Genomic DNA, 16,465 nt, shown 5'->3' with positions numbered 1-16,465 from the left:
TGATTATTTCATGTTTTGATATTAACTAGGAGCCCCAGGAAAAAGCTCTGTTAGTACAGTGTTAGGTTGTGCAACACAGAGTAAAAAACCACCTCTGCAACTCAGAGTAAAAACCCACCTCATGAAAAGTGCTTACAGCCTAAACTGGGAGAGCAATCTCATGAGATACCTTATCCATTACCCAGTTTTCTTCAGCACCTCCTCTACCCCAGCTATCATCTCCTGTGTTTATTTGTTCTGCCTTTCCCTGCAGCTCTGTCCCGAGGGAAACTGCACTTTTATATTCTTGATTAACAAGTAGGACTCTAATGTATCCCAGGCTTTAATGTTTCTCATTAACAACGTGCATCTCACCCACCCTGACATTTCCTGCAGTCGTCATCACAATTGTTCCTTCAGCAAACCATTTCTTAATGCAGAGAAATTTGCCTGCAGCTACCAAACACAACCACCTCCTCAGAGATTTCATGGGTGTTTCTGAACTTCAGTGGAAGCACTTGGAGGATTGTTAAATGGTTCCATTCTGTCAGCACAAAACTGTCCAGTACTCAAAGAGCTACTGCAAGTGCTGCAGATACTGAACACAGTTCTGGAAATTAGTTACTTACTGTGGCCCCGAGACCACTCAAAACTTCTTAATGTTTTTAGCAAAAGAACACAAGCAAAGTTGTGAATTGTATCTCTAATCAGAATGCTAAAACCTGGGAGTCAGGAGTTATTCCTGAGGTATTCTAGAGTGACAAAAGTATTACATTATGCAGCTTCAATATTTCTGGGGGCAGTGTATTCTTCTGAGATTGCCTTAGAGTTTGCAAAAGCAAAGCATTGCTCTGAACGACACTGAGCAGGTAACTACACTGTATGAATATGCAAAATATTTACATTTCAAGTGAGGTGAATGACTGCTCTTGAGGTGGGCTTTTTTAAAATTTCTACAAGGAAATGGGAGTCCTACCAACCAGTATTTAAAAACCTCTTTTAAATCATCCTGTACTGTTTGCTGTAGACATGGTTCAGAGTCCTGTTATTAACAGATCACCAGCTGTGGAAGACTCAACAGCAATGTTCTATCTGCTGACAAGAGTGTAAGCAGAAAGTGCCCCAGGGAGAGTGAAACTAAGAAAACAGAGCACTGAGGTTCTACCAAAACATCTTGCTTCATTTAAACAAAAAAACCCAAAACAAAACCAACCCAGCCAACCAACCAAAATAACCCCCAAACCAAACACAAACAAAAAAAGGCAAGAGTTGCAGAAATAGGGAGGTCTGCAAAAGATGGTGTAAAAGTCTGATAGATTTGGTTCACTAAAGGAACAAAGTTTGCAGCTGACTTGATCATACTCAATAAACATGGGGCAGAGATTTCTATCAGAGGTCATTTAGTGTGACTTGAGAAGACACAAGTGAAACAGACAAGTGAACAGGACAGGTGACAAGTGCCATTCACAGGCCATGGAACTCCTTCACTCCCAGCAAAGGGTACATTACTGAAACAGCTGCCCCAGATGATATCCCAGTATTCTTTCAGTAATATCACATACTATTGAAAGGGCTATTCCCAACAAGAGCTTGTTCCAAAGAGAAACAAAGTCTCTTATTGGTTAAACTCATCATCTCTGTGATCCAGGCTGGGGCAAGTAATAAAATGGCTTTTGGGGCCCACATATCAGCTATGGAAAGGTGTTTTACAGAAGCTGGTGGACACAGCTGGTGGCATTGCATTGCCTTGGAGACTGAGCATACTTTAAGGAACAAGTTTTTTACCCAGGATCACCTGGTGATGATGCTACACAGAATCATAGATTAGAAAAGACTTCTGAGATTTTCAAGTCCAATCGGTGACCGAACACCACCATGTCAACCAGAGCACGGCACTCAGTGTCATGTCCAGTCTTTCTTTAAACTCCTCCAGGGACAGTGACACCACCCTTGGGCAGCCCCTTCCAATGTCTAATCGCCAGTTCTGTGAAGAAAGTCCTCCTGATGTCCAACCTAAACCTCCCCTGGCGCAGCAGACCGGTAGCACGGGAGTCAGGACTGGAAGCCTTCCATGCGGAGCCCATATGCACGAGGTCATCCCGGAACAGGCGCCCGTTCTCCCGTTACCTGCCCGCATTCCGCGGGTCGCCATGGGAACGGGCGCGGCGCGGGGCATCCCGGGCCGCAACAGAACGCTGCAGTAAAACCCGGCCGGGCGCCGCGCCGCAGCCAATGGGCGTTCAGGGAACGGCAGCACTGGCCAATGGGCGCCCGGGAGGCGGTGCCGGTGGCCAATGGGGGGCGGCCGGCGCGCAGGGGGCGGGGCAGAGGCGCTGCGAGGCGCGCAGGGAGCAGAGCGCAGCGCCGTCCGCTCTGCAGCGCCCGAACGGTGAGGGACGGGGCGCGGGCGGCTCCAGACCCAGCCATCCCGGTACCCGGGCACCTCGCGTGTCCCGCCGGCTCCCCCGTGCCTGGGCTCTTCCCGGCCGCCGCCTCCGGTTTTCCCGCATCCCCGGCAGCTGCCGGGGTGGCGGCGCGCTGTAGCCGCGCGTGCCGGGCTTTCTTCGCCTCCCTCGGGGGAGGAAGGGCCGTCGGGCCGGGCGGTGGAGCGGCCGCGCTCTCTCGCGGAGCTCCCGGGCTGGAGCGGGGCCGGGCCGGGCCGGAGGGCGGCGGTGCGTGTGGGGCTCCCGGCCGGGGAGCGGGTGCTGAACGTGAGGCGGCGTTTGAGCCGCCGCCGCTCGGGCTGTGCCCGTGCCCGTGCCCGGCACGCCCAGCCAGGGCGGGGGCACCGCGCGGCGATACCTGTGGGGCTGCTTGGCAGCAGGTGCTTCTGGCAGGCGCTCCTGCAACTTTGAATTTCCTTCTTTTTATTTCTCCAAGCAGGCAATCATGAGTGATCGAAAGGCAGTGATCAAAAATGCGGACATGTCAGAAGAGATGCAGCAAGACTCGGTGGAATGTGCAACTCAAGCCTTGGAGAAATACAACATTGAGAAGGACATCGCTGCTCACATAAAGAAGGTAGATGTTGGCTTGTAATGTGCTCATGAAAAATCAATCGGGGAGAATGCTGCTAGGCCAGTAGCTCTAGAGAAACGAGTTCTAGAGGCACCAGATAATCAAGTTAGACTTTGTCTCTTTCTGTTCCATTCCCCACCCTTTATGTGGACCTTTCTAGGTCCCTCTGCTTTTCTCTTGTAGTGCCTTACACCTTTTCTGCCACTGTCCCGTTGTCCAGCTGAGCAGAGAGTGGCAGCTAACTGTCCCTGTAACTGATGAGCTGGTACAAGACACGGGCTCTGTGCAGCCTATTTAAAGAGTGGTGGTTTGCCAGCCATGTAATAAGTGGGTTTGGTTTTCTGCCTTTCCCACCACATGTAAAACAAGCTGTTCATGCTAATGCCGAACAGATGGTTCATAGCTTACAGTTTGTCACATTTTCTCTCTTGACTCCTACTGGGAGCCTAACTGAGCTGCAGGGAGCTGAAGGGTTTGGTTGAGCAGAACAGAAACTTCCATGTCCTCAGAAAAATCTCTTCAGCTGACAGCTGTTAGGTACTGCAGTATAAATTCACTGACTGCATGGGTTTGCTCACTGTAGACCTGTACACAGGATTTTATTTGTAGCAGGCTCATGACAGCAGCATGTCACATCATCATCTCATGACCAGGTGTCAGGGATGTGGCAGAGAATTTTCCAGCACGTGTCCTTTCAGCATCCTTATTGCAAAAAACAGCTAATGAAGTAAAAATACCAGTTTCGTTGGCTATTCAGAACAAGCAAATTCTTAGTAGTTATGGTTTGAGATCGTGGCATGACTGCAGGGGAAAAGTTACCTCCCCAAACATATGTTTTAAGCTTATTCCTGCTCTGCTTGGAAGCACTTTTTTTTTTTTTTGTATGACTAAGCAGCAGATGAGTTATAAAGTGACAGATGATCCTTGTGCTTAAGAGCATATGCTGCTCCTTAATTGCCTTCTTCCAAAAGTGATACTTGTTATCAAGTGACAAATCATTGCCAAAAAAACCTCCCCAACTGTTAGACAATATTAGTATAATTACCATGAAAATGCTGACTTTCTAATTCTCTATTCTGTAGGAATTTGACAAGAAATACAATCCCACGTGGCACTGCATCGTGGGAAGGAATTTTGGCAGCTACGTGACTCATGAGACCAAGCACTTCATCTACTTCTACCTCGGCCAAGTCGCTATTCTTCTTTTCAAGTCTGGCTAGAGCCATGGACTGTTACTGAAACTTGCACTTGGGTACAGGACTGCACACTGATTCCCACCTTCAGCCTTCCTGGGGAAATACATCTTGATCTTCAGGTCTTTTGTTGTGTTGTTAATGGTCAGGGATTTTGCTGTAGCGGCTGGTATTTTCATTGTGGCTATATAGAGAAGCAAAAATGTCTTCCTTGTATTTATTTTCTTTCAAAAGATGGCTTCTTTGCTAATAAAACCGTTGGAACAAGTTTATCCCTTTGCCCTCTTGAATTACCCTCTTTTTTGCCATGTGAATGAAGGATGAACATCCCCACCTCTATTCCCACACCCCAAATCCATCCTTTCTTAGGAAACATTCTTACAAGACTGATTTAAGTAGAAAAATTTGATGCAGAGCCCTTTTATTTCATAAGCCTTCCATTTGCCTTTGAAAGAAGGAGTCATGGGAAAAAATCCTTAAACTCCACATGACAAAGATAATAACAGCTTCATAAAAGACCATAGTTACTTCATAAATCCAAGTTACTTCTCACAAGTATAATATCCTCCTTTAAAGCTTAGTAAAAAAAAAGGCATCTTATTTGGAGACTAATCAGTCTCTATCCACACCCACTGCCAACTTGCTTCGCTTGTCAGCATTGCTCAGTTTTGGCCACATCCTTTACATTGCACTTGAAGGGAAATGCAAGTGTAAGAAACACCACTGGAGTCACTCCACAGGTTTCTTGGTGGGGAGAGGTAACTTGTGTTCTTCTGAGTCCAGCTCCTGAGCAAGTATCTGCTGCACAACTTCTTAGAACTCCTTTTGATATCATTAAAATTCCACAGCTTTCATATCCCTCATGAAAATGTTTTGGTGTTTTGCTACCCAGACCTCACAGTTTGAAACCTGAGTGAATGGCAACAATGCCAAAGTTTAAATTCTCATAATCCACTTTGAAAAAGCCTGCATCTTCTATCATTGCCTTCAGCTCCTCCTGAAAAATAAGTGCCATAAGTATTAACAACCTGAAGGCCTGTAAGCCAGCTGGTCACAAGATTATGCTGGAATTGTGTTTTGTGTGTTAATGAATTTGGGGAAATCCTGCCTTACCTGAGGGGGGAACTGTCGGATGCTCTCCACAAGATACTGGTAAGACTTCCAGTCACCAGCAATAACCTCACCCAGAACAGGGATTACCTGGAAACTGTAGAGATCATAGAGCCTGCACACAGAGATGGCAAATACAGATTAATAGAAACAAATTTAAATCCCCTCCCAACAAGAGCTGGTCTCTGTGCCACGAGGCTATGCAGTCTGTAGCTGACTTTAAAAGTGGTGATCAAGATGTGGTCTCAAGTGTCTCCACCTTTTATTCTCTCTGAGTACAAACAAGAGAGCCTTGTGACCTGGCATGAAGCATCACCATGTTCCTACCTGGAAAGAAGAGGGTTGCTGACATGACTAAATTCAAGGCAGAGAAATCTTCCTCCTGGTTTCAGCACACGATAGGCCTCTTGAAGTGCCTGAGACAAAGCAGATGTGATAAGTTTGCTTCTGTAGAACAGCACCTGCCTGTTATCATGCCATGTGATATTATCATACAACTCTGATGAACTGAGGGAAATTAAAGAGTATCCTGACTGGCAATCTGCAATATTTACTGTAGAGAAGCATTCCAAGACAAGTAAAAAAAAAACCCAAATGTGCCACAAACCCAAAGCACAAATACTCTTGCTGTTACATAAATAGATTTTTACAAGGCTTTGTGTCAAAACTGTGATGTTGGGCTTGCAATTTTCTTTTCTTTCCCTACTCGCAGTTGATGAAAGTTTGTTGGCAGAGCTCTTATAATTACAGACCAAACACAAAAGGGAGAAGGTGACTCAGCTACAAGAAACTGAAATCAAAAACAGGCATGATCTTTTTTTTTCAATCAAAAGATTTTACTGTGAGGCACACCCAAAGGTTCAAAGAAGGAATGATACTGGGCTTCGGATGAGCAATGTGTAAGAACAGGAAGGAAAGAGAAAGAAGAAGAAAGTCTCTGGCTACTTTGAAAATTCCATCCTACATCAAAATAGAATACCTAACAAGAATCTAGACAAAATCCTGTTTAAAACTGTATGTTCTTTCATACAAGAGCAGAGTTGTATCCCAGAACCTCTGAAGGTTGTACATCTGCTTGACTTCAACTGTCCTGTTCCTATGGGATAAAATATCAACACTACACAGGAGCTCTGCAAAAGAGTTGGCAGCTTGGGTGTGTTTTGTATCAGGTCTCCAGGGAGCTCTGCTACCAGACTGCTGTATGCATGAAGGCAAAGAGCCTGTGCTTTGGAAGGGTGCAGACAAGGCACAAGGAAAAGCCACATGCACATTAAGTTCAAAGGCATATGGTTCAAGGTGGTTTGGATGCAAATGCTTCACCTTCCACAGGAGCTCTGCCAAGGTTGTAACATACTCCTCCAAAACAGACAACTAGTGCATCCAGACAGGTGTCACCCCCACAACAGCCAGTCCTTCTCAAAGGACAGAGATAGTTCAGAACAAAGAGTACTACTTATCCTAATTAAAATCGTACTTGTTCTTTATAGGGAGCTCTGCCACCAGCCAGTGTAAAGACACTCAGCAGAAGTGGGCTGAACAGGCTGGTTCAGCAGCAGTGGGGGCAGCAGCCTCCTTCCCACTCTGCTCTGGCAGTTCTGTTGGCTCAGGCAGGGAAACAGAAGGGGACAGGAAGCATTGGACCCACTGTTGGTGGGCTATAGATCAGGTGCTGCAGAAGATTTGAGACATGCAGACTGACTGCCCTGTGCACATGTAGATCCATCCATTCCATAGGTCAGGAGAAGGTGGGGAATGACTGTAGCATGCAGCCCTTTGCCTTAGGAAGACACTGTGTAGTTTGCCAAGCTGGAAGGATCGGGTGCAACTGGTATAAATCTATCTTTTTATGACAAAGGTGGGGCACTTAATTGCATTTTCTATTCACACAAGTTGCATACTACATGCCACTTATTTTTAATGTTTCAGGAGTAGACTAAGACCTTCCTTTATCCAAAGGAGTTCCTACTTTGCTTCCTTTAAAATATCATAAGGACCCCATGTCAGGATACACTATAGTAACTTACCAAATCAATACGAGTTACATTTCGGATTCCAAAGGCAATTGTGTAAACATCAAACTTATCATCATCAAAGGGTAACTCTTCAGCATTCCCAAGTACCCAGGACAAGCCTGTAGTGAAAGACAAGTCATAGAATGATCTCAGACTGCTCCAGAAAGGCTAGAACTTACCCATTCTAGAAGGAAATTATTATTTTTAAAGTCATATTGAAAACAAGTATTTCCATTTTGCAGTTTTGTTAGAGAAAAGACACCTTGGCCTCTACTTGTGAATCTTTCAAGACAGAGTAGTTCATTTTGCAGATCAGCCAAAACAATGTTCTGCACATACACACACTGTGTATATGCCACAAAGATTTTACCCAAAACTTGCGTCATAGTGGAAAGCACTGTTGGCTGCCATTTGTTTGTGGCAAAGTTCTAAAAAGAGAATCTCTGCTTAAAGTGTAGCTATAGACAATTACTAACATCTTGCCATGCAACAATGGCCAAAACACTTAACACATTTTGCTAGAAAGCTCCCACAGGTTGAGGAACATGAAAAGCCACACTCCCTCCATCAGGACTATCAGTATGTGATGCAGTTGCAGCTGTTTTGTTTCCTAGTCCCCAAAGGATCAAGACCATGTCTATCTGTGGAGCATGGATGTCCACGTTACTGGCAAACACACAAACTGCACAATCAGTGACTGTGCAACTTATGCTCCTTTTCCCCATGCACAGCTCCCACTCTTCCTCAATGTACATAGGGAAACAGCAAAAAAACCCCTGTCCCTTACAATTTCTTGTATTGCTATCAGGAATGTTACTGCCACAGTACAATGCATTTATTTACCTTCAGAGTAGCCAAGGTGCTGTGCTTTCTGCTTCCCAACTTTTAACATTTCTCTGTTGATGTCACAGACCACCACTTGGGAATCCCCTAGTGAGTTAAATTTGTCTTTCTGGTAACTCTCAAAAATTTCCTGCCATGACAAATTCTGATGGTGCTTGAGCTTCCTCTGGAGCTGGCGTTGTTGTACAGAGCGAACATAATTAATGAATCGAAAGGCAATGTCACCTGCAGTTGTTTCAAAGGAAAGATACACATTTCAGGAATGTTTTCTGACTCCAGGAAGTTGAAACATAAGGCTTTGAACATCCAACTGACTTACTATTTCTTTTTAGTCATATATATTTATAAAAACACTCCCTCAAACATACTGTAATAGACACAGAAAGAGTGCGTGTGTACATGTATATAGACAAAAAAGGAACTTATTAAGGTCAAAGAGTCCATGACATTCTACAAATTAACACAGTTCCCCATAACATCATGGCAGGACTATAACACTTTCAGACCCTTAAAGCAAGATCGTACAAAACACAAAGATATCAGTTCTCACCCCTTCTCTGGGAAAGTCAAGTAGATGCTTCACTAGTTTTAAAGACAGGGAGCTAAGGGCGAGGAAAAAACCTCAGCAGGAAATGTAATTCTGAGCAGACTCCAACAGCTGAAAAACAGTGTGGCATTGTCATGTGGAACTCACCAAAATTATTTACCTGTTCCCCCAGCAACATCAAGGAGCAGTGTTCCTGGGCAAGGGTTCATTTTATGCATGAGGATATCCTTCCATACCCGATGAATTCCTAGAGTCATTGAATCATTCATTACATCGTATTTCTTGGCCACATTTTCAAAGACCTGATAAACTGCAAAGAAAGGACAATGGGAATGAGATGCAATTTACTTAAAAATGCTTATGTCTAAGTAAAACGTGTCCTTCATTGCTCTGTGGAGGTCTGTCCACTATGTGGAGCTGAAAAATACCACAAGAAAACTCATTAAAAAAAAAAAAAAAATTGAATCTACTGAGCCTGTTGCCTGACGAAAGTATCTGGAGAAACACAGCCTTCCCGAGCTGAAGGAAGTAACAGTGATATTATTCACCGAGACTCCCGGTAACGCCTCAGTCAAGGGCCCAAACACGTCCCCGGCACTCTGGAGAACGATCACGGGCTGCCGGGATCCCAGCTCGGCTCCGGGCCCGGCCCGCCCTCTCCCGCCGCCGCCGCCGCCGCCCTCACTTTTCTCTCTCCTCTCCTCCTCCGTCACGGTCTGGAAGCCGAAGTGCATCTCCGGCCCCGCGGCCAGGCCGCGGCGCGCCCGCGGAGCGCCGGCGGGCCGGGACAGCAGCGCCCGGCAGCGGCACCGCCACAGCCACAGCCGCGCCGCCGCCATCTTCGGGCTCCGCCGGGCCGGGGGCACCGCCGGGCCGGGGGCACCGCCGGGCCGGGGGCGGCGCTCCGCCGAGTGCCCGCTCCTACCGGGACGGGCCCGGGAGCCGCTCGTTCTCCGCAGCCCAAGGCGCCGCCGCCGCTGCCGGACACGGTCACCGAACCCCCTGGCCCCCGGTGCCACCGCTGCTCCGCGGCGCGACGGAACCTGTGCTGCGAGGACAAACGTGACGGGGAAAAAAAACCCCCAAAAACCCAAACCCAACACAACCCTCACGGTGTACTTGAGTAATTTTGCAAATAGTTTTCTTCATCTTTATTTTATTTAGTTTTCTCTAGATTTCTAATTTTGCAGTTTTCTTCACTTAAGCCTTGTGGGGAACAGGAGGGAGGATTTGTGTGTTCTGATGAATTGCAAGAGGAGTGAAAGATGTCTTGATTCCAGTCAGGAGCATTAGGACACTTAGAAACTCTTCTTTTTTTTTTTTTTTTTTTTTTTTTTTTTTTTTTTTTTTCCTCACTGAAACCTGTCCTGCTTATCACATTATTTGAATCATCCAGGAGTTCTGCCAGCTTTGTAGATACAAAGAAGTTACTTAACCCATTCTCAGGAGAGATGACATCATACAATTAAAATCAGCCCAGGGACTGCATTCCCAGGGCATGAGCTGGGCTCCCTCACCCAGGACCTTCCTGCCATATTGGGACTTTTAGCACCATCATCAGACCACACCTCGATTTTCTCCTATTTTCCTCATATAATATTTTTTTACTCTATGTTCTTTGCAGTAGGATGCCCTCCAAAGCATCATATTTGGGTTTTGTTGGGTATTTTTCTCAGTCCCTCTCACGCTGTAGTCACGGACACTGCACGGACACCAGTGACCAGCTGCATTCAAAGAGTCACAGAACAGGTCAAGCTGGAAGGGACCACTGTGGGTCATATGGTCCAACCTTCCTGCTCCAGCAGGGTCATCCCACAGCACATGGCACAGGATTGTGTCCAAACGGTTCTGGAGTATCTTCACTGAGGGAGACTCCACAACCTCTCTGGGCAACCTGAGTCACCTGCACAGTGAAGAAATTCTTCTTCTTGCTCAGGTGGAACTTCCTGTGCATCAGTTTCTGCCTGTTGTCTGCCCCTTGTCCTATTTATCAGCACCACTGAGAAGACCCTGGTCCATCCTCAGACACCCACCCTTTAGACATTTATACACATTAATGAGGTCCCGTGTCAGCTGTCTTTTCTTGAGGCTGAACAGGCCCAGCTTCCTCAGCCTCCCCTCATAGGAGAGATGCTCTGGTCCCTTAATCATCCGTGCTGCCCTCCGCTGGACCTGCTCCAGGAGCTCCACGTCTCTCTTATCCTGAGGAGCACAGAACTGGGCAAAGCACTCCAGATGTGCCTCACAGGGCTGAGCAGAGGGGCAGGATCACCTCCCTGACCTGCTGGCAATGCTCTTCCTAATGCTCCCCAGGATTCCATTGCCCTTCTTGGCCCCCAAGGCACACTGCTGGCTCAGGGACAGTTTGCTGTCCACGAGGACCCCAAGCTCCATCTCCGCAGAGCCGCTTTCCAGCCGGTCAGACCCCAACCTGTGCCGGTGCTCGGGGTTATTCCTTCCCCGTCTTCCTTCCTGCGTTCAAGCAGCTCAGCCGTGAAGAAAAAAAACCAAAGCGACGGGGAAGGGCTGCGCACGGCCTGACAGCCACCAGCCCTGGCCTGGTCGGCGGGGCCCCGGGGCCGCCCCAAGGCCGCGCCGCGCATCACCGCCGGTCGCCATGGGAACGGCCGCAAGGCATGCCGGGCTGAAAGAAATTGCTGCGGCAAAACCCTGCAAGAGCGCCGGGCCGGGGCCAATAAGATCTCGGGGTGATGGTAGCGGTGACCAATGGCTGGCGGCCGGCGCTGAGGGGGCGGGGCTGGGGGCGCTCGGAGGCGCCGGCGGCGCGCGCGGGTCGGTTAAACAGCCGCGGCGGCGGAGCCGAGTGCGTGCCTCGCTCCGCGCCTCGCTCCGCGCCGCCGCCGGCTCTGCATCCGCACCGCGCCGATATCGCGGCGCCCGCTTGACGGTGAGGGCGAGGCGTTGCCGGCCTTGAGAATTGGGCAGGGGAAGCTGCCGAGAGGGACCGGGTCCGGCTCGGGAAGTCTGGGACTGGGCAGCCCCCATGCCTGGGCTCTTCCCCGGCCGCCGCCTCCGGTTTTCCCGCATCCCCGGCAGCTGCCGGGGTGGCGGCGCGCTGTAGCCGCGCGTGCCGGGCTTTCTTCGCCTCCCTCGGGGGAGGAAGGGCCGTCGGGCCGGGCGGTGGAGCGGCCGCGCTCTCTCGCGGAGCTCCCGGGCTGGAGCGGGGCCGGGCCGGGCCGGAGGGCGGCGGTGCGTGTGGGGCTCCCGGCCGGGGAGCGGGTGCTGAACGTGAGGCGGCGTTTGAGCCGCCGCCGCTCGGGCTGTGCCCGTGCCCGTGCCCGGCACGCCCAGCCAGGGCGGGGGCACCGCGCGGCGATACCTGTGGGGCTGCTTGGCAGCAGGTGCTTCTGGCAGGCGCTCCTGCAACTCTAAATTTCCTTGTTTTTTGTTTTTGTTTTTGTTTTTTTTTTTCCCTTCAAGCAGGCAATCATGAGTGATCGAAAGGCAGTGATCAAAAATGCGGACATGTCAGAAGAGATGCAGCAAGATGCTGTGGAATGTGCAACTCAAGCCTTGGAGAAATACAACATTGAGAAGGACATCGCTGCTCACATAAAGAAGGTAGATGTTGGTTTGTTATGTGCTCATGATATCTCTATGCACATGAAAAATCAATCGGGGAGAATGCTGCTAGGCCAGTAGTGCTAGAAAAGCAAGTTCTAGAGACGCTAGATAATCAAGTTGGACTTTCTCTTTAGGCTGATGTCCATGTGTTCCTTTACCCACCCTTTACGTGGCCCTTTCTAGGTGCTGCTTTTCTCTTGCAGTGCCTTCTGCTTATGGCCTTTTTTGCCACTGTCTGTTGTCCACGTGAGGCTAGAGTGGCACCTGACTGTCCTTGTGACTGATGAGCTGGAACAAAACACAGGGACTCTATTGAGCTCTCTTTTGGTTTTGCTCTGAGAACTAGTTTGTTATTCTTGGTTTCATTTGTATTTAACTTAATCTTGAGGATCTCTTTACAATTCTTGCCAGCTGGATCAAAAATAGCAGGGGAAAAGTAGTTTTCTGCAATTCTCTGTAATCACACCTCTCCGTACCTAGTGATACAAGCAAAAAAGAAAAAAAATCCTGGTGGCACTGGTTATCTGTTGTTTGCAATATCTGTGTCATCCTTTATGTAGAATTAACAATGCATGAGAAAGATCTAGTTCAGATTATATTTCCTGCTTCGTCAGCTCAGAAGAACGGAGAAATCAAAGTGCGTCAGTAGAAGTTAAAGTGATCTGAGTGGAAGAGCTGTTGAAATGTTAAGGCCGATTGAACTGAAACTGTCTGGAGTTAACTGCTTGGCATGAGGAGCTAAGTTTGATAAAGTTTTAGGCCACAAGCTGTGAATTTTCACATAGGTATGTTAACTTTTACCTAACACTGTGAAAAAGGGCCTCAAGAGCGGTTCAAGCTGGAAAATAAGGAAGTTATAACTGTCAGAAATCACAACATGAGAGAGAAAAAAGACTGTCCCGAGACAACGAAAGAAACCCAATAAAGAACAAGAAGTCCCCAGCCCCTGATGTTATTATTAGTCAGAACTGTGAAGGGTGGGGAACTGAGACTGGGAGGGTGTAATTGCCTGGCAGTTTCTTTGTTCGGGGTCCTTCTGAAGGCACCCAGCTGGAGCTGTTCTGCTGCTGTACCACTCAAAGCCTGGGGCTCTGCTCCAGGATACCTGGGGTGGAGGTAACTTTAAGATTTGGGATACTTGGGGTGGAGAAGCTTCTCTAACATGAGAAGTAATTCATCCATGCAGAACGATTGCTTCTGCTAAAGAAATACTTGTTTGCTATCACCAGAATATAGAAAGGCTTTTTTTTCTCCAGATGCAGAAAGTATCTATGAAAATTGAAAAGAGAGTTTAGTACTTTTCAGATATCCTTTGTTGCAACTGCTGGGAATTTATAGAGGATTTGTTTGAAAAATATGTAAAAATATGTAAAGCACAACTGCTTAGATTTATTTATTATACTGTTGTTATAGAGCATGTGGCAGAAAATTTTCTGTTTAGCAGCTGTGCTGCTGATAAACAGTGAAGTCTAAATTACGGCTTTATCTCTGTGAGTACAAAACTAATGGTAAATCTTCTGCTTGGAAATTGTAGATTCAATCATGTTATGAATTATGGGGGAAGAGAAGACTACTTTCCTTCAACAAAAGTAATGTTTTAAACTTACTACTGCTCAGTTAGGAAGCGCTGTAGTGTTTTTGTGTGTCTGACTAAGCAGCAGGTGAACAATAAGATGTAAATTAAATAATCCTCTAGTACTTAAGAGCATCTGTTCTTCCTCTGATTGCCTTGCTCAGAAGGTAAATACCTATTAGAAGAGTTCTTAATTTGTAGTGATCTGTTTTGCAGGAGTTTGACAAGAAATACAATCCCACTTGGCACTGCATCGTGGGAAGGAATTTTGGCAGCTATGTGACTCATGAGACCAAGCACTTCATCTACTTCTACCTCGGCCAAGTCGCTATTCTTCTTTTCAAGTCTGGCTAGAGCCATGGACTGTTACTGAAACTTGCATCCAGTTACAGGACTCTCTGACTAGTTACTGCAGCCTTCCTGAGGACACAGGCCTTGAATCTTCAAGGGCAATGGCAGGGATTATGTTGTTGTAACAGATGACATTACATCGTGGATATAAAAAGGAAAAGTACCAAAAAAGTCTTCCTTGTATTTATTTTTTTTTCCAAAAGGCTCCTCCTTTGCTACTAGAGCTGTTGGAGCAGTTTTGCTTTTGCAAGTTTTGTAGCCATTTCCCAATTTATTTCCCAATTACTGCTAGTGCTATGCAAGTACTGACAGTGTTTAGCTCTTTATGTTCCTAACTTCTTATTTTATAAAAGTAAAATCAAAAGAATAATTTTCCCCCTCTTGTTTGGATGTGCTGTCCCAAAACCTGAGCTGTTTCTTTTTTCTGCCATCTCTGAAGAAGTGTACTGGAGAATAAAAGCCAAGTTCTACCCCAGCCAGGTTGTTATTTCTGGCTGATTTGTAATGTTGTGATGGTGGATGGCTGGGTCTGGGCGAGCCACGGGGAGTGCTGCCTGAGGGGGTGTGCAGGGCTCTGTGTGGGGCCTGCAGCATTCCCATTGCAGCTGACAGCTACGAGTGTCATCGTGCCTGGGCTCCATCCGGAGCCGGCCCGGGCTGCGGGTGACTCACCAGTACCGGGCATGGAGTGCAGCCACCCCTGCGGGCCTGGCAACAAAGGACAACAGCTGAACTCGCCGGGAGTGGGAGCCCCAGGGCGGTGCTTGTGTCCTCCCCAGCCAGAGAGCGGGTGTTTAACGTGAGCCCGTGTTTGAGCTGCTGCTGCTCGACCCGTGCTCCTGCTGGGCACACCCGGCTGATGCTGCCCAGGGACAGTGGTGGCACCGTGGGCATGCTGGGGATGACAATACCTGTGTGCCTGGCAGGTGGTTGCTCCTGCAACTAGACCCTCTTCACTGCTTGATACAAACACCCATGTATGATCAGGCAGCTGTGGTAGAGGATACAGACGTGCCAAAGAAACGCAGCAGCCGCTTCTGCAGTGTCCATTTGGGCTGTGGAGAAATGGGAAGTTGAAAGAGAAATCACAGTCATAAAGAGGATAAATCTTTGATTGTAATAGCCTTTCTTTAAACACTATCCACACCAGATATCAAGGGGGAACATTTGGAAAAGTGAAATACTGTGATCATGTTATACTGTGGACTTTTCCTGGGGGGCCTGGTGTCAGCTCAAAGAAATCTCTTCCAAAATCCAGAATACCTGAATGCTGAGCTGGATACAAAAGTCACCAAGGAGTACTGTGGTTAGACAGGCCTGTGCTCTGTCAGGGACAAGTAGGAGCCTCAGTAGCCCTTGGCCTGGGTTGAAGGCCATCTGTCTGACCCATGTCCTACTCCTGGTGACGTGTTACAGGGAAGGAAAGTATGTGGAGCCTTGAAGATAAGCCCAGTGTCCTCTGTGATTTTCCAGTAACCCCAGACTCTGCTGATAGCAGTTATCGTACTGAGAAGAAACTCAGAAACTCTTCCCAGTGTGGGCTCAAAAGCTCCTTGACAAACTAGAGGTAGTGGCCAGCCAGGCCAAAAGAACGACCCACGCTCTTCTACAGGAAACCGTGCTTTCAGGAGCAGCGGGAGGCTTTTAATGGAATCCCCTCCCCGTTCATTACAGCGTCCACAGCATTACAATTGTTTTGGGCAGAGATAGGCCGCAGCCGCTCTCCCTGGTGATCCCGGTTACCGGGGCCGCAGCGGCCGCGGAACCGGCGGCGTTCCCGTCGCCATGGAAATGGGAGCGGGCGCGCGCCACGCCGGGCTAGGGAAAGCCCCGCCCATCATCGCGCGTCTGGCCAATGGGCTCCTGGGGCGCTCCTGCCGCTGACCAATGGCTGGCGGCCGGCGCGCCGGGGGCGTGGCCGGGGCGCTTCCGAGCAATGGCGGCGGGGGCGGGGCCGCCGGGCGGGGATGGCGGAGCGCGGCCGGGCCGTGAGGGGAGCCGCGGGTCCTGGCGCGGCCGGGCCGTGAGGGGAGCCGCGGGTCCTGGCGCGGCCGGGCCGTGAGGGGAGCCGCGGGTCCTGGCGCGGCCGGGCCGTGAGGGGAGCCGCGGGTCCTGGCGCGGCCGGGCCGTGAGGGGAGCCGCGGGCCCTGGCGCGGCCTCCCCTTCCCGTGCCCGGCACACCCGGCCAACGCTGCCCGGCCACGGCGGTGGCACCGAGCGGCGCCCGAGAGCGCGCTGGCAATGACAATACCTG

The 16,465-nt window shown here is 48.8% G+C and overlaps 2 protein-coding genes, 1 long non-coding RNA gene and 1 pseudogene across 6 annotated transcripts; 2 read left to right on the top strand and 2 right to left on the bottom strand.

Moving 5' to 3' along the window:
- Positions 1 to 2,227: 2,227 nt before the first annotated feature.
- On the top strand, positions 2,228 to 4,462 carry LOC128797179 (dynein light chain 1, cytoplasmic-like; annotated as a pseudogene).
- Positions 4,463 to 4,580: 118 nt separating this feature from the next.
- On the bottom strand, positions 4,581 to 9,556 carry COQ5 (coenzyme Q5, methyltransferase). Its single transcript, XM_053959508.1, has 7 exons — positions 9,388 to 9,556; positions 8,863 to 9,012; positions 8,156 to 8,380; positions 7,325 to 7,431; positions 5,628 to 5,716; positions 5,304 to 5,415; positions 4,581 to 5,187 (listed from the first exon to the last, which is right to left on the bottom strand). The coding sequence occupies exons 1-7, from the start codon at positions 9,539 to 9,541 to the stop codon at positions 5,086 to 5,088; spliced, it is 939 nt and encodes a 312-aa protein (XP_053815483.1). The 5' UTR covers positions 9,542 to 9,556; the 3' UTR covers positions 4,581 to 5,085.
- A 269-nt stretch (positions 9,557 to 9,825) lies between these two features.
- On the top strand, positions 9,826 to 14,686 carry LOC128797174 (dynein light chain 1, cytoplasmic). 4 transcript variants are annotated; one of them, XM_053959511.1, is made up of 3 exons: positions 9,826 to 11,610; positions 12,144 to 12,284; positions 12,902 to 14,070. In XM_053959511.1, the coding sequence occupies exons 1-3, from the start codon at positions 11,320 to 11,322 to the stop codon at positions 12,941 to 12,943; spliced, it is 474 nt and encodes a 157-aa protein (XP_053815486.1). In that variant the 5' UTR covers positions 9,826 to 11,319; the 3' UTR covers positions 12,944 to 14,070. The 4 variants fall into 4 exon arrangements, with proteins under 4 accessions (XP_053815486.1, XP_053815484.1, XP_053815485.1 ...); XM_053959509.1 differs by lacking the exon at positions 12,902 to 14,070 and adding an exon at positions 14,077 to 14,686 and having other exon boundaries at positions 10,013 to 11,610; XM_053959510.1 differs by lacking the exon at positions 12,902 to 14,070 and adding an exon at positions 14,077 to 14,686 and having other exon boundaries at positions 10,016 to 11,610; positions 12,147 to 12,284.
- Positions 12,681 to 16,036, bottom strand: LOC128797182 (uncharacterized). The gene is made up of 3 exons (XR_008434035.1): positions 15,901 to 16,036; positions 15,123 to 15,266; positions 12,681 to 12,763 (listed from the first exon to the last, which is right to left on the bottom strand). It is a non-coding gene; the product is annotated as an uncharacterized LOC128797182 (long non-coding RNA).
- Positions 16,037 to 16,465: the final 429 nt, after the last annotated feature.

The sequence above is a fragment of the Vidua chalybeata genome, chromosome 18 (genome assembly GCF_026979565.1).
Source record: "Vidua chalybeata isolate OUT-0048 chromosome 18, bVidCha1 merged haplotype, whole genome shotgun sequence".
Taxonomy (NCBI): Eukaryota; Metazoa; Chordata; class Aves; order Passeriformes; family Viduidae; genus Vidua; species Vidua chalybeata.
The sequence above is the reverse complement of the archived record's forward strand: the minus strand, read 5'-3'. Positions and strand labels throughout refer to the sequence as shown.